This window comes from Asterias amurensis, chromosome 15, assembly GCF_032118995.1.
Source record: "Asterias amurensis chromosome 15, ASM3211899v1".
NCBI classification, from domain to species: domain Eukaryota; kingdom Metazoa; phylum Echinodermata; class Asteroidea; order Forcipulatida; family Asteriidae; genus Asterias; species Asterias amurensis.
Window position 1 is genome coordinate 9,452,244 of NC_092662.1, and position 22,697 is coordinate 9,474,940.

At 39.1% G+C, this 22,697-nt stretch overlaps 2 protein-coding genes across 5 annotated transcripts in view; one reads left to right on the forward strand and one right to left on the reverse strand.

The window, feature by feature from the left end:
- The window catches only part of LOC139948328 (complement C2-like), a 90,261-nt gene extending 87,722 nt beyond the window's left edge, over window positions 1-2,539 (forward strand). For both annotated transcript variants that reach the window (XM_071946460.1, XM_071946459.1), the window contains one exon: window positions 1-2,539. In XM_071946460.1, the coding sequence (XP_071802561.1) occupies window positions 1-476 (476 nt within the window). In that variant the 3' untranslated portion in view covers window positions 477-2,539.
- The window catches only part of LOC139948331 (surfeit locus protein 2-like), a 25,971-nt gene continuing 5,138 nt past the window's right edge, over window positions 1,865-22,697 (reverse strand). For 2 of the 3 annotated variants that reach the window (XM_071946466.1, XM_071946464.1), the window contains exons 2-6: window positions 14,582-14,739; window positions 13,407-13,510; window positions 12,025-12,186; window positions 7,886-7,995; window positions 1,865-1,978 (exon numbers count right to left, since the gene is read on the reverse strand). In XM_071946466.1, coding sequence (XP_071802567.1) covers window positions 1,898-1,978; window positions 7,886-7,995; window positions 12,025-12,186; window positions 13,407-13,510; window positions 14,582-14,739 — 615 coding nt within the window. In that variant the 3' untranslated portion in view covers window positions 1,865-1,897. The remainder of the gene's footprint in view (window positions 1,979-7,885; window positions 7,996-12,024; window positions 12,187-13,406; window positions 13,511-14,581; window positions 14,740-22,697) is intronic. The other variant, XM_071946465.1, reaches the window with a different exon arrangement.

Here is a 22,697-nt window from a genome sequence, read left to right on the forward strand (position 1 = left end):
AGGAATCCCTTTACACATCGGGTGGTGAAGCTCTATATGTAACAGGCTGGGGTGTGACAGAACCATATGACATATCACTCACACCAGACAGTGAGTGTGACTACAGGCATCGCAAAACTTCCACAAATCGCCTCCAACAACTTCAAATTCGTGTAGTCGAAAATGAAACTTGTAAAAAAAGTTTGAGAGATGAAGCTTATCCTTGTAGTAATGTATTGGATTTCAAAGAAAATGTATCATTTTGTGCTGGCTCAGAGGGTGGCCATGATGCATGCGAAGGGGACTCTGGGGGACCAGTTGTGAGGGCACATTTATTGAGTGATGGGACTAAACGATGGGTACAAATAGGTATTGTCAGCTGGGGTGAAGGATGTGGACAGGAAGGCAGATATGGATTTTACACAAAGCTTTCCAAATACATTAACTGGATCCACCAACATGTTGGAAATTCCATTTCATTTGATATAAACAACTGAACTTGAACATACACATTACCCCCTCCCAATCCCCATTCACTTGAGGTATTACTGCTTCATTATTGCACTTTCATGAATGGGGTAACACCACATGAGACGGGAGAAGCTGACATTTTGATACAATACCAGTACTCTATCAATCAAAATGTGAATTTCTGAAACAAGTTGTTCATAGTTTAATTGTATGTAAACATCACCCTTCGAGCTATGTATTATTAATAAAGTTAGTGTGGTTGATCATGCAATTTCAACATCACAGTGGCCAGCATGGCAGTTCTAAAAAATTACAACGACATATGATTAACTCCTATGACGTTTTATAAATGTCTGTAAATGTACCAGGTCAAAACACAGTGGTGGAGCTTAATGGATCAGTCTGTTAAATGAAATCATTTGTTTTAAAGTTGTGTGGATTATGAGTCCAAGGCCCTCTATGACAGTGGTCAAGTTGTTAGACTGCAGGACTTGCAATTACAAGGTTGTGGGTTCAAATCCCCAGCTAACTGCTGATTTAACAATGTCTAGAAAAAATAATTGTCGTCTAGTTGCTGAATCACAATTTCTTGATTTGTGCAGTTCATAAATGTTAAATTTGCATCAGGGATAAAGAATATTAATTTTATTTTGGTTTTTACCCATACACTGATGTGTGTTAGCACTGTATACTCAGTACTTTCCTGAGTCCTGTGAAAAAGTATAACAGGCATATTACTCGCTCGGGATTCAAACCCACGACCCTTGCAATTCTAGAGCAGTGTCTTACCAACCTGGTAGCTAGAGGCAGTTCCAATGCTATGTTTTGGCAGTGGGTACTGCAAAGGTATTTAATAGGTGTTAGATTTGCATCTGGGATAAAGAATATTGATTGGGTTTTTACCCTTACACCTCCGTGTGAATTAGCACTGTATACTCAGTACTTCCCAGAGTCAGGTGATATATCGTTGCAGTACCCGCTGATTGGAACTGCCTCTAGCTACCGGGCTATCACGGTAGTCTCGTTGGTGAGACACTACTCTAAAAATTGTAAGGGTCATGGGTTCGAATCCCACCCGAGTAATATGCCTGTAATATTTTGTCACAGGACTCAGGAAAATACTGAGTATACAGTGCTAACACACATCGGTGTATGGGTAAAACCAAAATTAATACTCGAAGTTCATGACAATCTGTAATCCAGATGAACATGTATTTAATCAGAATTGAAGTTTACTATCAATGTATACATGTATAACTGATATAAGAGTTTGGGCACAACCACTATCCATAGGTTTTTGTAACAACATTGTAGCTCTGTAAATAAACATTTCATAAAACAGTTTTGTCTATTTTATGTACATACAAAATAAATTTTTATTGATTGGCTATTTTTACATTTAATGATCATGTACCTTTTCCAAAGTTGGGTGAGTGAGGTCACAGACTCACAGATTGCGTTTACATTTCTTAACATCTTTGTGAAGTGGTTCATCTAGTTCCATACTTTGGGTGTCATCCACAACATTCTGAAAGCAAATAGTTTGATAACATTTTTTTTGTTTTTAAACAGTGTTTAAATTATGCACAACTACATTTAAGGGAATAAAAGGGTAGTGACGAGTTCTTAAACTGCAGTTTAAAACTGGCAGGGTCGTGGCTGTGCCATAAAGGCCCGATCCTTTGCTGTCAACAAGTACTGCAACAGTTTCATCAAATCAATTCAAAGTTGTAAGTTTCTTCAACCTAATTGTGAAAAGGTTCAAACATTTGGAATTAAAATAAAGAGGGGCTGTACTGTACTAACGGGAAAAAAAGGTAGCAACGAGTTCTTAAACGGCCGTTTAAATCGGCATGGTCATTGCCGTGTGATAAAGGCCCGAGCCAAAGGCAAGGGCCATTCGGCCACAACCCTGCAAGGTTTTTAAACAGCAGTTTAAGAACGAGTCACTACTCTTTTATTCCCTTAGTACAGTATTCCTTTAGTACAGTACAGTACAGTACTAAGTATTAGTAGTAGTAGTAGACATAAATGTCACACTTTTGCAGAAAAATCTGAAAATGATGAAATAAATTTGACAAAAGATCAACGTTTAGTGCGACTTTTTTATTAAAGTTTTACACTGCCATGCAGCAAAGAAAGCTCTTGCCACGTCTCATCTAATTGAATTATCAGTCTGGCAATGCTCTTTGGGAATACGCAAGCGCAAACTTGTTCAAAAATGTTGCATACATGTGCATTATCTTATAATATGAGGTTTCTCCGTAGCTTGGGGTTTTCTGGGATGGGATGGAAAATAACTTGTGACTGGAAAAACACAATCAATCGTTTTTTAGAATTAAACAAATCTATTTTGTTTGAAACTCTTAAAAAAAGACAATGAACACCACTAACCACCAATTTTACATAAAATGGTTTGAGGGTAAACCATGTTATATTTGTTTTACTATACTTCATAAATATTTAATTACTGGAACAAAATATTATTTGGAGCAAGGTGAAAATGACGACTGTAAAATAAAATGCACCATGATAAGTTTGTTATGTGTTGGATATGGTCACGACCCTGCAAGGTTTCAAACAGCAAGTTAAACAGCGGCTACAGACTGCTCAGAAATGTATAGTTTTTACATTTTTTAGATGCAGTCCATAAAAAAACAGAACAAAAATATAACGAGACTCTTACCTCACGTTAAAACATAGTAAAAACGGTTTTTCTCCCAAACACGCCAAGCCAAACGTGAGGTCAAACAAACCCGTGCGACACAAGAATCGTGATGTCATCAGCGCTATTTGATGTGCAAAATAGCACCCTCACTTGACCAAAGCTGGAGAACTGTGCACAAACGCTATTGGGAAAAGGTGCCAATGACGTCAAGGGGTCATTGCATATCATTATCATAGATAAGCAGTTTTTGACTCTTGGCTGAAAAAGCTGTGCAGAGAGGTGCATTTTTTACTTGAATTAATTATTACTATTTTCCACATCAAATAGCGCCAATGAAGTCACAATTCCTTTGTCGCGCGAGTTTATTTGACCTCATGATTTTCAGAATTTTGGCTTGGAGTGTTTTGGAGAAAAAACACTTAACCATGTTTTAACTTGAGGTAAGAAGAGACTCTCTATACTTTTTCTGTTTCCTATGGACTACATGTACATCCATTACAAAATGTAACAACTTTAGTAAATGTTTCTGAGCATTCTGTAGCCGGCCTCTAATGCATGTACAGACATTTCCTTCAGAAAAGACCTGTTCTCAGTGATAAAACTCGGGAAACACTTTTTGAAAACTACCACACCTACACTGTAGTCCTTATAAATTCTATGTTTGTATCATTCACAAACAAGGTATTCACACTAAAGGTTTTTATATTTTTGGTTGTTAGGCTTTTTATTAAAGACAGTGGACACTATTGGTACTTGTCAAAGATAATTCTTCACAGTTGGTGTATCTTAACATATGCATAAAATAACAAACCTGTGAAAATTTTAGCCCCATCGGTCGTCAAAGTTGCGAGCTAATAATGAAAGAAAAAACACCCTTGTCACATGAAGTTGTGTGCTTTCGGATGCTTGATTTTGAGACCTCAAATTCTAAACTGGAGGTCTCGAAATCAAATTTGTGGAAAATTACTTCTTTCTAAAATCTAAGTCACTTCAGAGGGAGCTGTTTCTCACAATGTTTTATACTATCAACCTCTCCCCATTACAAATGTACTTGTAATCAAGAAAGGTTTTATGATGATAATTATTTTGAGTAATTACCAATAGTGTCCACTGCCTTTAAGAGAATAATAGTTTGATAACATTTTGTTTTTCTAAACAGTGTTTAAACTATGCACAACTAATAAAGGGAATAAAAAGGCAGCGAACGAGTTCTCAAACTGCGATTTAAAACTGGCAAGGTCATGGCTGTGCAATAAAGGCCTGTGGTCTTGCGATAAAGGGCTACGGCCCTGCAAGTTTTTAATCAGACGTTTATAGGCACTGGACACAATTGGCAATTACTCAAAACGAATTTTAGCTTGATAACTTACTTGGTAACGAGCAATGGAAAGCTTTTGATACATGTAAACAGCTCTTTCTGAATTTACACAGTTTTTGAGAAAGAAGTAATTTCTCACTGAAATATTTCAATTGAATTTTTGAGATCTCAATCAAGCATCTGAAAGCACACAACTTGTGTGACCAGGGTGTTTTTTTCTTCCATTGCAAATTTCCAATTTTTTTTTTTAGTTTTTAGTATTCATTTTGGGATACACCAAATGAGAAGACTGATATTAAAACATTACGAAAGGTGTCCAGACATGGTCGCCACTCTCTTATTCCCACTTGATAATGCCCTTTTGTTAAAAAGCATAACAAAATATTGATTGCGTTACGCATAAAATAACACCACGCAATAAGCTCCCATGTCACGCCTATGTTTAAACACTTTTTACTGTGTTTATACATCATCCGTTAAGACATCCTTACGTGATGCCCTCTCGACTAATCAGAATGGTTAAACTGTCACTGGGATTTATGAATAACAATTATTGATACACTGAAATCAAACAAATCTATTGGTTGTAGGTTTGGACAAGTTTGGCAAAGCTTTCTTTACCTGTTGAAGTGTAAAAGCCACATCTAATTTAAGTAATGTTAGCTGCAGATAACATTGTCAGCCTGAAAACCAAGTACATTGTAGCGAGCCAAGCCTAATAATTGAAAAGAGTATAATGCATATTTGGAAGCCTTATAAGTTCAATACGTTAGAGTGGAGGGTGTCACATTCGCAAAACAAGCAAACCATGCCTGTTAAGAACTTGCCTTTCACGCTTGAGTTACCTGCGCAAGTACAATAATTTTTCTATGTTTCTAGTTTGTGCTCAGTACTGTACATACAGTACATCTTGAAAAGCGAAAACAAGATCTGGCACAGATATTTCAAAGGACAGAATCAAATTTAAGGTAAACAGTTTAATATGGTACTTAGTTATGTTAGCAAAAATGTATCCGAGCAGTAAGAGTATTTTGTATTTTTTGTTTATGTTTAATTTAACAAAGCTCAGCGACCTTTCAGATTCCTCCTCCAAAGTACTAGATTGTTAGTACGGCAGTGACTTTTTCACTGTATGGGAAATTGTCAACAGGTGTCGTATTTGCAATGGAAAAAGTGAGACATCTGATGCCACATTAATATTACACCCAGCGCTAGAGCTATGGATGGGCCTGCAGCCCCCCCCCCCCCCCCCCCACACAATTTTTTAGTGCGCCATTAGGTGCCTCCCCCAACGAAAAAATTCAGAATAGTGAAAAAAAGGTCAAAATAGTTACAAAACATATCAGGAAGTGCACGCGCACCCACCACTCATAAATGCAATCCATTTAGTGCACACTGAACAATGCAGTGCCCGCATTTGGCATTTGGCGCATGCTGATCAATTCAAGGCATACAGCGCACGCTGATCAAAGCAATGCATGCACCGCGTGCTGAACAATGCAAGGCATTCAGCATACTAGCCTGTACATAAAAAACATAAAATTTAACTAGAGATTGAGAGTTTGTGAACAAACTCTAGGTGTTTGGTTTCCGGGAGTAAAAGCCTGGTGTAAAAAACAAATGTTGCAACTTGCTTCGTCTCAAGATGTGTAACAAATGATCAAAATTGCAAAAATTGTGGAAACAACACGATGACGTCATCATGACATCATTACGAGTTCAAGAAGTTAAATTGTCCTTGACTAACAATACACCAAGTTTCACCTCAGTCGAACTTTTGGTTTGGCATACACACAGCTTTTAAAAGTGTACCTTTAAAGCAATACCACGTGACACATTATGACGTCATCAAGCTAGACTCCACATATAAGTTGCTATTATGAGGGAGATTATGTATATCAGTTTTGAAACACTTATCATAAACTATACCACAGACATCTATATGTAGTAATTTGAGATGTTTTTAATCTGCCGCTAGAGGCCGCTCTTACATTTGGTGACATAATCGGTATTATGTTTTTAAACCAGACCTTTGCCAGAGTTGTATTCTGTAAAGGTAAAGCATCAAAAGGTGTATGTTTCAACCCAAAAGCCATTACATGAGGCCTTTTCAAAGTATATTATACAGGTACTACCAGTAGACAGGTCAAAAGGTCACAAGGGTCACCAACATATCCGTTTTTGTAAAGTACGTAAAGCCCTTCAATATGATGTATAGATTGTCAAAATAGCTTGTGTGGTTGAGAAAATATGAACTTACGAAATATTGACGAATGTGCAGAACAGACTAATTGTAAGGGAACTGTATGTTGAAAACGCCTTGAACAAAGACTATTATACGCAAAGCATTGCACTCTATGGATGAGCACTGAAGCGTGACGCTACACGTGTTTTATGTGTAAAATCTTTACACACGACCAGAGGTGGAATTTTTCAACCTCAATTTTGAACCGGAAGACTAGGTCAAAACGGGGTCATGTCTGTGAGGCATTTACGGAGTTTTCAATGACGGTTCCGATGATGTATTGATTGTAAGAATCCTTCATGTAGATCAAAAGTTATGATTTTTTGAAATAATAAACTTTGAATTTTCATAACTCAAGAATAGATTACGTCATCATGACGTAACTTCACATTTTTCCTCTCCTAGTGAATATCATACGAGTTTGGGAAAGATGTTTTTGTTGGGGGACAAGGGACGTAGAGAAGAAGAAGAAGAAGAAGAAGTATCAATAAAATAAAAAAAACGAACAAAAATAAGAGGTGTTCTGGGCTGTTGGCCCGAACACCTAAATAACCACAATAAAGTATTTACAACCACTTTTACCAACTCAACTTCAGCCAACCCAACTAAAGTTTGCCTGCATGCCTTTTAAAGACAGTGGACACTATATACCTTATGCACATGACGTCATTTCAGTACGGCGCCCCCGCATTGAGGTCAAAAGGAGGTTGTTCATTGGCCAATCTATGTGCATTTCGATTGTTTCGTCACCATTTGACCTCAAAGATGGCGGCTAAATGACATCAATGCATAAGGTCTATTGGTAATTGTCAAAGACTACTCTTCAAAGTTGGTGTATCTCAACAAATGCATAAAATATCAAAGCTGTGAAAATTTGAGCTCAATCGGTCGTTGAAGTTGCGAGATAATAATGAAAGGAAAAAAACACCCTTGTCACAGGAAGTTGTGTGCTTTCTGATGATTGATTGCGAGACCTCAAATTCTAAACTTGAGGTCTCTAAATCAAATTCGTGGAAAATTACTTCTGTCTCGAAAACTACGTCACTTCAGAGGGAGCCGTTTCTCACAATGTTTTATACTATCAACCTCTCTCCATTACTCGTAATCAAGAAAGGTTTTATGATGATAATTATTTTGAATAATTACCAATAGTGTCCACTGCCTTTAAAACCAATTAACAAAAATAGAAATAAGTGATTGTTACCTTTCGCTTCTTGACTGACTTGCTCTGTTTAATATGTGTATCTTCCACATCTTCTTGTGATTTGTCATCTTCTATTTCATCGCTGTCTGACTCCATCTGGAAATCTGCAGCTGAAACAATAAAAGGCAGTGGACACTATTAGTAATTACTCAAAACAATTGTTAGCATAAAAACTGACTTGGTAACAAGCAATGGAGAGCTGTTGATAGTATAAAACATTGTGAGAAACAGCTGACGTAACATATTTTTTAGAAAGAAGTTATTTTTACACGAATTTGATTTCATGACCTCAGAATTAGATTTTGAGGTCCCAAAATCAAGCATCTGGAAGCACAAAACTTTGTGTGACAAGGGTGTTTTTTTTTTCACTATTATCTTGCAACTTTGACAACCAATTGAGGTCAAATTTCCACAGCTTTTTTATTTCATGCATATGTTGAGATACACCAAGTGAGAAGACTGGTCTTTTGACATTTACCATTAGTATATTATCTTATATGTCTCAAATGGTCATCCCAAAGTGTTATTCTGTACCAGTATGTTTTGATGAACTAACAAGCACAGAAATGAGCATGCACAAAAAATTCATTTTATTTAAACAATGAAAATTCTATTTTGCCTCCTTTTAGTGTATTAGCAAAGCATTCTTAGTTATCTAAAATTAGGCAAGCAAACATTATGTTGCCAACTTGTTCATCACATGAGATTGTACACTACCTCTCTGTGAAAGCAAGTTCACTTTGTTTTTGTTTTTGACAGGTACTTCTATAGACTACTTCAACACTCTCTAGTAGAAAAAGTCAATCTTTGTAGACATGCACTTTGAAAAAGGCCCATTTTGCTCTGTACAACGACTGCACGCACAACGACTGCAAAAAATATCCAGCAATGCATCTTGGGAAATAAAAATTGTTGCAAATAGTTAATGCCAAAGTCGCAACTATTTGAAGTGTGACTAGTCGGGTAATAAATTTCACAAGTCACTCAGGCCTAATGTCATAAATGTCAACCCAAATAAACAAGACTAGTACATGACATTGTACATGTAGAATATAAATATTTGTGCACCTTTGTAGAAACAAAACAGCATCTTTAAATTACACCTTCGAATTAAACTCGCTTTCTTTTATTTTCACTGATTCTCCTGCAGTTATAAACCAGTGAAATAAATGTATTTAAACAAGGGAATCAATGTGTGGTGAAGTGGTTTTCAACTAGTGGTTTAAACCCAACGAGGCCTGGTTCTTGATAATTTTACCGAGACGAAGTCGAGATAAATTACCAAGAACCAGGCCTCAGCGGGTTTAAACCACTAGTTGAAAACCGATTCAACTAACGTCCGTCGATGTCGGTTTCTTACCATAACCGATTAATCGAAAATTTAATATCGATTATACTCGATATACATGTATCGAGTATTTCCCGCGTGAAAGATGAAGCCTAAAAACAGCACTTGGTATACTCATGGAGGTGGAAATATATACCGAAGACTGACAGTTTAATAGGCTTACATTTAAACCTGTTTCTGTCTGATCCCCCGAACTTGTTTTTAATTCAAACATAATCAAATTGCGTAGTCCAGCCCCGATTATTTGTGGTTTTACAACAAAGTAAGATCGCCGCTGCCGCTGGCTTGGCCAATTGACCACAATTCTCAATTCGTGAATGGCCGTGATTGGCCGTCTCAAAATGACACAGAGCCTTTGTGAGTTGCGTGACTCGTCGACATTAAAGGAACACGTTGCCTTGGATCGGACGAGTTGGTCAAAACAAAAGCGTTTGTGACCGTTTTTTATAAAATGCATATGGTTGGAAAGATGTTTTAAAAGTAGAATACAATGATCCACACAAGTTTGCCTCGAAACTGCGTGGTTTTCCTTCTACTGTGCGAACTAACATGGTCGGCCATTTATGGGAGTCAAAATGTTGACCCCCATAAATGGCCGACGTGTTAGTCGACAAGGTAAAAGGAAAACCACGCAATTTCGAGGCATGTTTGTGTGGATCATTGTATTCTACTTTTACAACATCTTTCTACCCATACGCATTTTATAAAAAACGGTTACAAACGCTTTTCAAAGACCAACTCGACCGATCCAAGGCAACGTGTTCCTTTAAGGTGTCAGTTGCTGATGCATCGACGTAGAAGTGTCAATCAAGTTGTCAGACGGGCGCGGGCGGGCGGCTTCGAGTTTGGATCTATGGTATGTGTGGAAATAAATCTAATTTCGTGGGGTCAGAACTACATTAGGTAGACAGGCCCGATGTTCTATATGGAGAGTGAAGTGTGTTAGGAGCATGGCGCTTCAAACTTTGTCAACACTTGTAGTTACTTAACTTTTTCAGAGTCAAGAGTTAGAAAAAACAACATTTGAGAGCCGAATTTATAAACAACTTATTCGAAAATTAATTGAAATTATGTAGTAAGAGAGAGAATCACACACATTTAATTCCAAAATCAGTTGTTTAATTTTAATAGACCGTGTCATACCTTGAAATATACGACGGCGCCGACGGGCACTTACGTGATGCTTTCGGAAGTAACGACAACTCACGGTGTTGCCGTGCCCTTTTTTTATCGAACTGCCGTTGTTGGTCCGTTTGTAAAATTTTTATATGCATACTAAATGTCCGCTCATGTGTTCACACGTTTACGGTTGAGAATAAATGAGATAATCATCGAAAAAATCACTAGAAAGTCCTGCAAAACACAGCCCTACCACTCCGCGATCACAATTTCTACAACGCACGCAGCAGTCACATAGTTTTCAATAAAGGCTCGTAGTCTTTTTACTTTGCATTCTACTATAAAGGCAAGAAACATTGAATGCTAGAACGCCCTATACTGGCGAAAAATCACAGTGCATCACGCGATACCACCTTGACCAAAGACTGCACGTGTTTGTGCATGCTTGGGCAAATGGGTTTTCCCCCGAATTGCAATAACCACCAACGCTGGTGTGCACGCTTACTGTACAACAGCATAGTCTTCACTGGTACGCACGTAATAGCCGCCGACAGCTTGGTCAGCGAAGCATAAAATTAAAGTTCCTCGAAAATGTTAGATCGTTACGAAAACAACACAACGTGTAGGCTTTATTTGACCAAAATGACGCCAATACGATATCTTGGATCGATAGAAAGATTATTTTACTGTATAATGTAAGATTTTGTTCTTCCTTGTTTTGTTTTGTCTTGTTGTTTCGGGGAAGTTTTTGCGGGGTATTTTTGCCAAGTTAAAAATGCTGTGATGAAGACGCATTGATTTTGATCACAAGCGCGATTGGAAGTTGCATCTTAAACAGCCGATAGGCTGGGGCAACAGCAGCGGTTTCTTTTGAGTCTTTACTTTGTGCGCACCGCGGGGTCGTGAACTTCTGCGGCAGGCGGCTGATGGCGACACACAAAAGAACAATCGGTCATACTTGGTTGTAAAAAGTATTTTATTTAATAGGGCAACTCAAATTGATGAAACTACATAATGATGACGGCTTTTCTGATACTCAATCACAGATTTCTTTATAATAATCGGACACTCTTTTGGTATTTTCGATATCATTTAGGAACATCGAAATTTTCAAAACATCGAAAATTTTCGATATATCGAAAACATCAAAATTTTCAATATTTCGATATGATTAAAAAAATGACATCGGCGATTTCGATGTTAAAAAAATATCGAGTTTTTGAGTATTTTCGATACATCGACGGATGTTAGATTCAACACACTTGGATTCCCATTCATAAATACATTTTCGGTCAAAAAACATCAACACTTTTGGGTAAAAAAATAAAATAAATGCAAAATTATAATTGTTCAATGATTTCTTTCAACACAACACCCCTTCAGCTTGGAAATGGTAAGGCCCTCGGGTAAACAACTCCTTATAAGGGAATGCTGTTTGCGTCGCGCGTATTGCGTCATGTGGCACAGCTGTCCCAGCCGTTGCTCTCGACCAATAGGAATGAAGAAACTGTCCTCTTAGCACAGGTGCAAGCTCGCGTGTCACGCCTATGTTTCAACACATTTTACTGGTCATAAACAAAGGTTTATACACACCCACGTGACGGGCTCTTCACCAATAGGAATAGCGAAACTGTCTGAGGTATTTAAGAATAAGATATAACAAAGGACATACCTGGTAAGAGGTCAGACATACTATCATCAGATTCTCCATCAGATGCCTCAGAGTCTGTATTGTTTCTTCTGGCTTCTTTCTCACCATCCCATTCCATTCTATCTTTACGAGGTATTTTACCACAAGGTTTGAAAGGTATTCCAAGACTCTTGCACTCATTGTCTGTAAAAGTCACAATTCAAGAAAGTCTCAAAATAGATACAGAAAACTTCCAAACTACAAAAGTGTCTTTCATTAATGCGGTACCCTTTGTCCCGCTTTTCTTATTGTACAATATGGCAATTGAAATGTTACGTACTTACACCGCGTTCACACTTGATCCTGGTTGGAGGATCAAAGAAGGATCTGATCTCAAAAGGGCGAGCAAAGGGAGATCACTGGCTAGTGTGAACCCGATCAGGATCAGGATCAGATCCTCCTTTTTGATCTCCCTTTGTTGCGAGACCAAAAGGAGATCAGATCCCGCAAAGGCGATCAAAAAACAAGTGTGAACGCAGATCGATATCAGATCCTGCAATTTAAGCTGCTCATCACGCTGTGTAATCTTCCTCCATGGTGTAATGCACATGGGGATTGTTTACATTGTGCATGTGCATTCTATCGTGACCAGGTCCCCGACCCCATACTTCGCATGACACCTGTTACCAACATCACATTACTCACACGTTTCGCGTCCTCCATAATTTTCAGTACCGACCTTTTTTCATTCATCATCTAACGTTAGCATACTTTTAGCATTCAAACAAATTATTTGCCAATATATTTTGTATACAGTTTTAACATAGGGGAAGTTGTCAGTTTGGGTCCGTTTTGTGTCTGAATTTTCGTTGAGTTCTGGTTATTTCAGGGAACATGCGCGTGCACAATCAATGACCTCACTCAGTAACCTTTGCAGTCAGCTGAACTAAACTTCCGTTTAACTATGAGATCAATGTGAGATCACACTCAAGTGTGAATGCGGCACAAAAATGCTTGATCTCGCTTTCGGGATCTGATCCGCCTTGGATCCTTGTATGAGAATCTAGTGTAAACGCGGTGACAGTGAGTGCAACACCTTTGTACATATGCTACACAATGGCATGTCCAGGTGAGTTAAAACGCCACCTGTTGTGGACACACCTGTTGCGGACAATTTTCTAAATCCATTTGATCTTACTAATTGTACATGAATTTCAGTTAACGTTTTACCCTTTTAACATCTTTTAATGCTTTAAAGCACTGTTTACTCAGTTCTTGACCGAAATGTGAAAACAAAACAAAATTCCAAGGGAAAATCACTCGGCTGGGTTTCTGACTGGGTTCAACCCCGAGACACTTGCAAGCTAGAGCTTACCACTAGACCACAGAGCTAACCACATCTCAGAAATGATATCAGTACTCACACTTTGCTAAAGCCCTTGTGTATTTCTTGCCTTTAATGTGTCTTTGTACATCAACTGGTAGTCTGGTCATGTGACGTAGAGTTAGAGTGCAGAATAACTGGTGTCTACATATCAAAAGCAAATACAGATAAACTGGTCAAATTCAATTCATAAAACATGTCACACTAAATTATAATGAAAGACTTAATTGGGGTTGAACAAACAAAAACAAAGACAAAATAGAACCCCCCAACATCATAGGGCTATAGATATGTAGCTCAGTTGTTTTAGCACAGGTAAGTTTCAATTCAATTTAAATTATATCTACATTTATTTCCCAAAAAAGAAGAAGTATAATAATCAAATTAAGTACAATTGCTTTTAGTCAAAGACAGTCAAGGACAGATGGAAAAAAAAAATAATGAAAATGAAATGTAAAAAAATAGAATGTAATGAAAAGGCTCACGGAGCAAACCGATGCGGAAACATTACGAAAGACAGAAAGGCTTGTGATGAAATGCCTGACAAATACAAGAATAAGCAATAAATAAAACTGAACTTGCGGGTACAACCATGTAAATGTAGTAATGTGTAATTCTCTTTTGATGGAGTGTTGGCTCTTAAAAGAGCCGGTTTGGTCTCGACAAGCAGAGTGTAATGTTTGAAACATCAAGACCAAACCAGCTATTTTCAGAGCCAACACTCACTCAAAATGAAATTATTACATGGTTCTACTGAGAGCTTTCTCCTGAAGACGCACAGAGTATACTTTTTGAAACACTGAGACCAAACCGGCTCTTTTCAGAGCCAACACTCCTTCAAAAGAGAACTATTACATGGTTGTGCCCACAAGTTTACTGTTATTCAGTTTATTCTTATCCTCAACACCATCAAAATCTTTAAACAATCTGGTGGTTAATGATTCAAATCCAGCTCTGGTAAATTTTGTCTTTGTTTAACACCAAAGTCACTTATTGGTGTTAGGTTTGTTTATTTATTTGTTTATTTATTTACATTTTCAGATTTATGTTACACTGTACTTTAGACTAGGACTCAGATTCAACTAAAGTGAATCAAGATTTGGACTCAGACTTATAGACACAAGGATTAATAACTCAAATACAAGACTTGTTAAACATTCCATGAACATGTCAGTCATGAAATAATATTAAAAGTGCCAATCCTTGCAAACTTACCCACGACCCTTTTTTTTGCTTGGTACAATGTGTGGCTTGAACTGCTCCAAGTCACAGCCACTGAATTCTCGGAGCCGCTGATACTTCCTGCCGCTCGTGTAGCTTTCCATAGCAGCTATCTTGCACGGCATCTCATGACCAGTAAGACTGCATTGAACCTTTTAATAAATCAGTTTGGATCGTTAAAAAAGACTTAAAAGAAAGTAATTTTGTAACTGTCTGTCAACAGCTGCGGTGTCTTGTAACACAAGTAATAAGTTAATTGCATCTAAACTTTGCATTACCGTCATTGTTGGCAAGGCATTTTTCATTGGTGAAAGCAGTTAAATTGCTGGAAAATTGTGGAAAGAAAATGTTAAGGGTAATATGTGTACATGTAGATGTTAAATCATGAGTAAAACCAAAATTAATATTCTTTATCTCCTGATACAAAGTTAACTACCAGACTACCGTGGCATCTCTCTCCTTTCCATTGCTGGGAAGATATTTGCTCGTGCTTTACTCAATCGCCTCATCGCCACTGTATCAGAGAAAAATCTACCTGAGTCTCAGTGTGGCTTTCGTCCTGGCCGTAGTACCATCGATATGATCTTCACTGTGTGTCAGGTTCAGGAAAAGTGCATGGAACAAAACCTGGACCTCTTCATGGTCTTCATAGATCTGACCAAGGCTTTTGACACAGTCAGTAGAGAAGGGCTCTGGTCTATACTTTAAAAACGTGGGTGTCCTCGAAAGTTTGTCAAAATGATTTGCCTCTTCCATGATGACATGAATGGTCTTGTAATTTCCAAGGGGGAAACTTCCCAGCCATTCAAGATCTCATGGTGTAAAGCAGGGCTATGTACTGGCACATATTCTCTTCTTTTCCAGTATGCTCAACCATGCTGTACGTGAACTTGAGCTTGGAGTGTACCTGAAGTATAGGCTGGATGGATCTCTTTTTGACCTTCGCCGTCTGAATGTCAAGACAAAGACAACCAAGAAGAACATCACTAATGCACTTTTTGCCGATGACTGTGGATTCATGGCACACAAGGAATCAGACCTTTCAGCTGATTGTTGACAAGTTTGCAGAAGCCTCGCAACTTTTTGGCCTTACCATCAGCCTTGGAAAGACAGAGGTGCCGTACCAACCTACTTCGATAGCTGTACCTCCACCTTCAATTTCCATTGATGATAGAAAGCTCAAGACAGTGGAAAGCTTCAAGTATCTGGGCAGTGTTATCTCTAATGATGGCTCTCTTGACAAAGATATCAGCACCAGGGTCTGCATGGGTAGTCGAGCCCTTGGACGCCTGCGTGCACAGGTTCTGAACCAACACAGCATAAAGCTGTCTACCAAAGTAAAGGTTTACAAGGCAATCGTCCTCACAAGTCTGCTAAATGGACGTGAAACTTGGACCTTGTACAGAAGACACCTGAAAATGCTGGAACGCAACCACATGCGCAGCCTGAGATCCATCCTTGGTGCACGGTGGCAAGATCGAGTCACAAACCTCGAGATCCTTCCCAAGGCAGAGAGCCAAAGCATCGAAGCCATCATCTTGAAAGCCCAGCTCAGATGGACTGGTCACGTCATCTGAATGGAAGATTCCAGGCTACCAAAGCAGATGTTCTATGGAGAGCTCACTCTTGGTAGAAGAGTTGGAACAGTGTGCTCAGGATCGCACAGGTTGCCGCGCCCTCACACGTCAGGCCAGCTTCGAGGAGCAGAGTAGAGCTGGCCTAATCACCGCCCGAGAGAGGAAAAAGGCTGCAGCTGCAGCTATGCCAGCTGTACCCGGACAGTTTCCATGCCCCAAATGTGGGCGGCTATGGCGCTCTCGATTGGATTGTACACATGTAGTCGCATGCGGACACACTGAATGTGCAAAGACGTCAACACCAGATACAATGGACAACCTACTAACTAATGTGACTGTGAATTTTTTCACAGAACTCAGAAAAATACCGAGTATACAGTGCTATCACACATTAATATTCAACTCCAGGCCTACCTAACAAGCTTGTACTTGTGCTTGTACAAACCAAAACATCTCATACTCAACCAGCCAAGTACTCAAAAAACTCATAATGGACAAGCTTGAACTCCATTCAACTCATACTAAACCAGCTTGAACTCCAACTAACTCATACTAACCCAGCTTGTACTCAAACCAACTCATACTCAACCAGCTGATACTCCAACCAACTCATACTAAACCAGCTTGTACTCCAACCAACTCATACTAAACCAGCTTGTACTCCAACCAACTCATACTAAACCAGCTTGAACTCCAACCAACTCATACTAAAGCACCTTGTACTCAACCCAAGTCATACAAAACCAGCTTGTACTCAACCCAAGTCATACTAAACCAGCTTGTACTCCAACTAACTCTACTAATCAGCTTGTATTCCAACCAACTCATACTAAACCAGCTTGTACCCCACCAACTCATACTAAACCAGCTTGTACCCCAACCAACTCATACTAAACCAGCTTGAACTCCAACCAACTCATACTAAACCAGCTTGTACTCAACCCAGGTCATACTAAACCAGCTTGTGCTTTAACCAACTCATACTAAACCAGCTTGTACTCAACCCAACTCATACTAAACCAGCTTGTACTAAACCCAACTCATACTAAACCAGCTTGTACTCAACCCAAGTCATAGTAAACCAGCTTGTACTCAACCCAAGTCATACTAAACCAGCTTGTACTCAACCCAAGTCATAGTAAACCAGCTTGTGCTTTAACCAACCCATACTAAACCAGCTTGTACTCAACCCAACTCATACTAACCCAGCTTATACTCCAATTAAATCATACTAAACCAGCTTGTACTCCAACCAACTCATACTAAACCAGCTTGAACTCCAACCAACTCATACTAAACCAGCTTGTACTCAACCCAAGTCATACAAAACCAGCTTGTACTCAACCCAAGTCATACTAAACCAGCTAGAACTCAACCCAAGTCATACTAAACCAGCTTGTGCTTTAACCAACTCATACTAAACCAGCTTGTACTCAACCCAACTCATACTAAACCAGCTTGTACTCAACCCAACTCATACTAAACCAGCTTGTACTCAACCCAAGTCATACTAAACCAGCTTGTCCTCAACCCAAGTCATAGTAAACCAGCTTGTGCTTTAACCAACTCATACTAAACCAGCTTGTACTCAACCCAACTCATACTAACCCAGCTTATACTCCAATTAAATCATACTAAACCAGCTTGTGCTTTAACCAACTCATACTAAACCAGCTTGAACTCCAACCAACTCATACTAAAGCAGCTTGTACTCAACCCAAGTCATACAAAACCAGCTTGTACTCAACCCAAGTCATACTAAACCAGCTAGAACTCAACCCAAGTCATAGTAAACCAGCTTGTGCTTTAACCAACTCATACTAAACCAGCTTGTACTCAACCCAACTCATACTAAACCAGCTTGTACTCAACCCAACTCATACTAAACCAGCTTGTACTCAACCCAAGTCATACTAAACCAGCTTGTCCTCAACCCAAGTCATAGTAAACCAGCTTGTGCTTTAACCAACTCATACTAAACCAGCTTGTACTCAACCCAACTCATACTAAACCAGCTTACATCAAACCAACTCAAACTAAACCAGCTACTGAAGCAGCTTGTACTCCAACCAACTCATACTAAACCAGCTTGTCTCCATTCAACTCATACTAAACCAGCTTGTACTCCATCCAACTCATTCTAAACCAGCTTGTACTCCAACCAACTCATACTAAAGCAGCTTGTACTCAACCCAAGTCATACTAAACCAGCTTGTCCTCAACCCAAGTCATAGTAAACCAGCTTGTGCTTTAACCAACTCATACTAAACCAGCTTGTACTCAACCCAACTCATACTAAACCAGCTTGTCCTCAACCGAACTCATACTAAACCAGCTTGTACTCAACCCAACTCATACTAAACCAGCTTGTACTCAACCCAAGTCGTACTAAACCAGCTTGTCCTCAACCCAAGTCATAGTAAACCAGCTTGTGCTTTAACCAACTCATACTAAACCAGCTTGTACTCAACCCAACTCATACTAAACCAGCTTACATCAAACCAACTCAAACTAAACCAGCTACTAAAGCAGCTTGTACTCCAACCAACTCATACTAAACCAGCTTGTCTCCATTCAACTCATACTAAACCAGCTTGTACTCCAACCAACTCATTCTAAACCAGCTTGTACTCCAACCAACTCATACTAAAGCAGCTTGTACTCCAACCAACTCATACTAAACCAGCTTGTCCTCAACCCAAGTCATAGTAAACCAGCTTGTGCTTTAACCAACTCATACTAAACCAGCTTGTACTCAACCCAACTCATACTAAACCAGCTTGTCCTCAACCCAAGTCATAGTAAACCAGCTTGTGCTTTAACCAACTCATACTAAACCAGCTTGTACTCAACCCAACTCATACTAAACCAGCTTGTCCTCAACCCAAGTCATAGTAAACCAGCTTGTGCTTTAACCAACTCATACTAAACCAGCTTACATCAAACCAACTCAAACTAAACCAGCTACTAAAGCAGCTTGTACTCCAACCAACTCATACTAAACCAGCTTGTCTCCATTCACCTCATACTAAACCAGCTTGTACTCCAACCAACTCATTCTAAACCAGCTTGTACTCCAACCAACTCATTCTAAACCAGCTTGTACTCCAACCATTCATACTAAACCTGCTTCTACTCAAACCAACTCATACTAAACCAGCTTGTACTCAACCCAAGTCATAGTAAACCAGCTTGTACTCCAACCAACTCACACTAACCCAGCTTGTACTCCAACCAACTCATACTAAACCAGCTTGTACTCAAATAACTCATACTAAACCAGCTTGAAGTCCAACCAACTCAAATTAAGCCAGCTTGAACTCCAACTAATTCATACGTTACAATAAATATTTGACTGAGTTGGAATGATTATTCTGAAATCCATTTTGTGTGGCGGCTTAGTGAATGTTCACCCATGTCGCATTCAAGACCCAAAATGTTAAACCCATACAAAGGGTCATGGGGGACCCTTATACATCTAGAAGTAGGTGTCCCCCCCCCCCCCACAACTGCCTAACTTCTTTGTTCGTTGCTGGTCTTTGTTCGTCCCTGTTTACCTCCGGCTCCAGTCCACCCAGTCCACCTACTTCTAGAAACTATAAGGCTCCTCCGTGAGCCTTATAGGGGTCTAATATTTTGAGCCTCCTTAATGCTATACGTTTTTAAAAACAGACGTTGGTAGATAAAAGTTTTACGACCATTAGCCACCAATAACTGAAGTTTCCTTTGTACTATACAACAAAATATTCTCCGCACACTCAATATTACTTCATAATGTTTACATTGCCTTTTTGTTGAGTGAAATTTAAAAACATCTTCATAAAATACTTATTTCTGCTCGGTACTCACTGTTGTTTTTCTGCAGCATCACGTTTTTGACTTCTCAATATTTTATGCTCAACGCTTTATTTCTTTTGGTGACAAAACGCTGAACGGCGGGTCCCAGCCTATTGCCGAGCCTCAGCCAAGTCAGACTAAACCATTCTTTAAAAGGGTTATAACAAGGCAGTGCGGCAGTGTGTGCAAGCTATGCAGTAACGGCGGGTATAGACCTTAAATGCATTGATGTCATCCAGCGGCCATCTTAGTGGAAAAACGGTGACGAAACAATCGAAATACAGATTTGTACAGGCTGCGCACAGGATTGGCCAATGAACAACCTCCTTTTGACCTGTAGGTGAGGGCGCCCTACTGAAATGACATCATGTGCATTTAAGGTCTATTGTAAACGTACAGCGGGCCCACGCACTGCCGCACTGGTTTAGTCCTACTCAGCCGGGGCTTGACAGTTTGTCAATCCAATAGGCTGGTTCCCGCGGTTCAGCGCTTCATGACCAAAAAAGTTATATTGAGAAGTCAAAAACAATGCGATCATGGCAATGTGGCAGAAAAACAACGGTGAGTACCGAGCACAAGTTGCATTTTTTTTTATTTCAAACAACAAAAAGGCAATGCAAGCATTATTAATGTGTAATGAGTGTGTGAGGAAAGTTTTGGTTGTACATGTACAGTACAAATTACAAAGGAAAATTCATTTATAACTTATTGGTGGCTAATAAATGGTCATAAAAATTTCATCTATTCTATCAATGCCGATTAATTTTATTTAGGGTTAGTATGGTGTTCTAAAGACGACACTTCGCGTCGCCGTCGCCTCCAGACTCTTGAGGGCACTGTTTCACTACCCTGCACAGAGCCGTCATATTTTGTTCATTTATATTTAGTTTTATTTTATAATTAATATGATTAATAAGAGTTCAGAAATGTTTCCGTCGCCATCGACTTTGCCGTCGCTGTCGCCGTCGCTGTCGCCGTCGCTGTCGCCGTCGCCTTCGTAATTTCTGAACTCTTGAGGCCACTCCAAATTTCAAAAAAAAAATTCAGCGACCGTCAATGACCATCGAAGACAGTGCGATGGGATTGTACACGCGTAAGGTATGGGCAGATACATAGCCAAGAGTTCTATCTTAATTGGAAAGTATTATTAATTTTTATTTCATAAATCTGTTCCACATACCCCTGGCTTTATCAAAGTGTGCTAATTAGCTCAGCCCAATTAATTTAATCGAGGAAGAATTTACGAATTTTGGTAATGTATGCGCTGTATGTCTAAGGTATGGGCAAATACAAAGCCAAGAGTTCCATCTTAATTGGAAAATATTATTAATTTTTATTTCATAAATCTGTTTCTCATACCCCTGGCTATGGATTAGCGCCCCAACGTGTTAAGTCTGCTAATTAGCTCAGCCCAATTAATTTGCTACACATGTACAGGAAGAAATTACAAGTTTTTGTATTTTATACGCTGTGCTTAGCAAAGAACAAGCGTATAGGTACGGGCGTATACAAAGCTAAGAGTTCCATCTTAATTGGAAAATATTTTTAATTTCTATTTCATAAATCTGTTCCTCTATAATAAGCTCAGCGCCCCAATGTGTTAAAGCTGCTAATTAGCTCAGGCCAATTAAATTAATCAGGAAATAATTTATGAATTTTGGTACTTTATACGCTGTATATACTTAGATAACAAGCGTGTAGGGTATGGGCAATTACAAAGCCAAGAGTTATATCTTAATTTGAAAATATTATTAATTTTTATTTCATAAATCTATTCCTCATACCCTTGGCTATATCACATTAGCGCCCCAACTTGTTAAGTCTGCTAATTAGCTCAGCCAAATTAATTTAATCAAGGAAGAATTTACGTGTTTTTGTACTTTATATAGCATATAACAGCGTTAAAAGTACAAAAACTCATAAATTCTTCCCTGATTAAATTAATTGGGCTGAGCTAATTAGCAAACTTAACACATAGGGGCGCTAATATGACATAGCCAGGGGTATGAGGAACAGATATATGAAATAAAAATTAATAATATAATCCAATTAAGATGGAACTCTTGGCTTTTTTTTTGCCCATACCTTAGACATACAGTGCATACAGTACCAAAATTCGTAAATTCTTCCTGGATTAAATTAATTGGGCTGAGCTAATCAGCACACTTAAAACACTGGGGCGCTAATTTGATATAGCCAGGGGTATGTGGAACAGATTTAGGAAATCAAAATTAATAATACTTTCCAATTTAGATGGAACTCTTGGCTTTGTATCTGCCCATACCTTACACATGTACAATCCCATCGCACTGTCTTCGATGGTCATTGATGGTCACTGACAGTTTTTTTTATTATCTGGTGTCGGCCTCAAGAGGTCAGAAATTACGAAGGCGACGACGACGGCGACGACGAGGTCAACGGCGACGCGAAGTGTCGTCTTTAGAACACCATAGGTTAGGGATAGGGGGCCTAAATTTAGCCTAAGGGTAAAGGGTTAGGGTAAGGGTTAATGTTTTAACTATATTTTTTTACCATAAGAATGTAGCCTTAATCATTTTCCGAACAACTTCTGGGGGCGAACAACATCTGGGGGCGACTTTGCTAGCTAGGGTGCGCAATGCTAGGGGGCGACATTGTTTGGGGGCGACATTGCCAGGGGGCGACTTTGTTTCAACCCGGGGCGAGCCGGGTAGGGG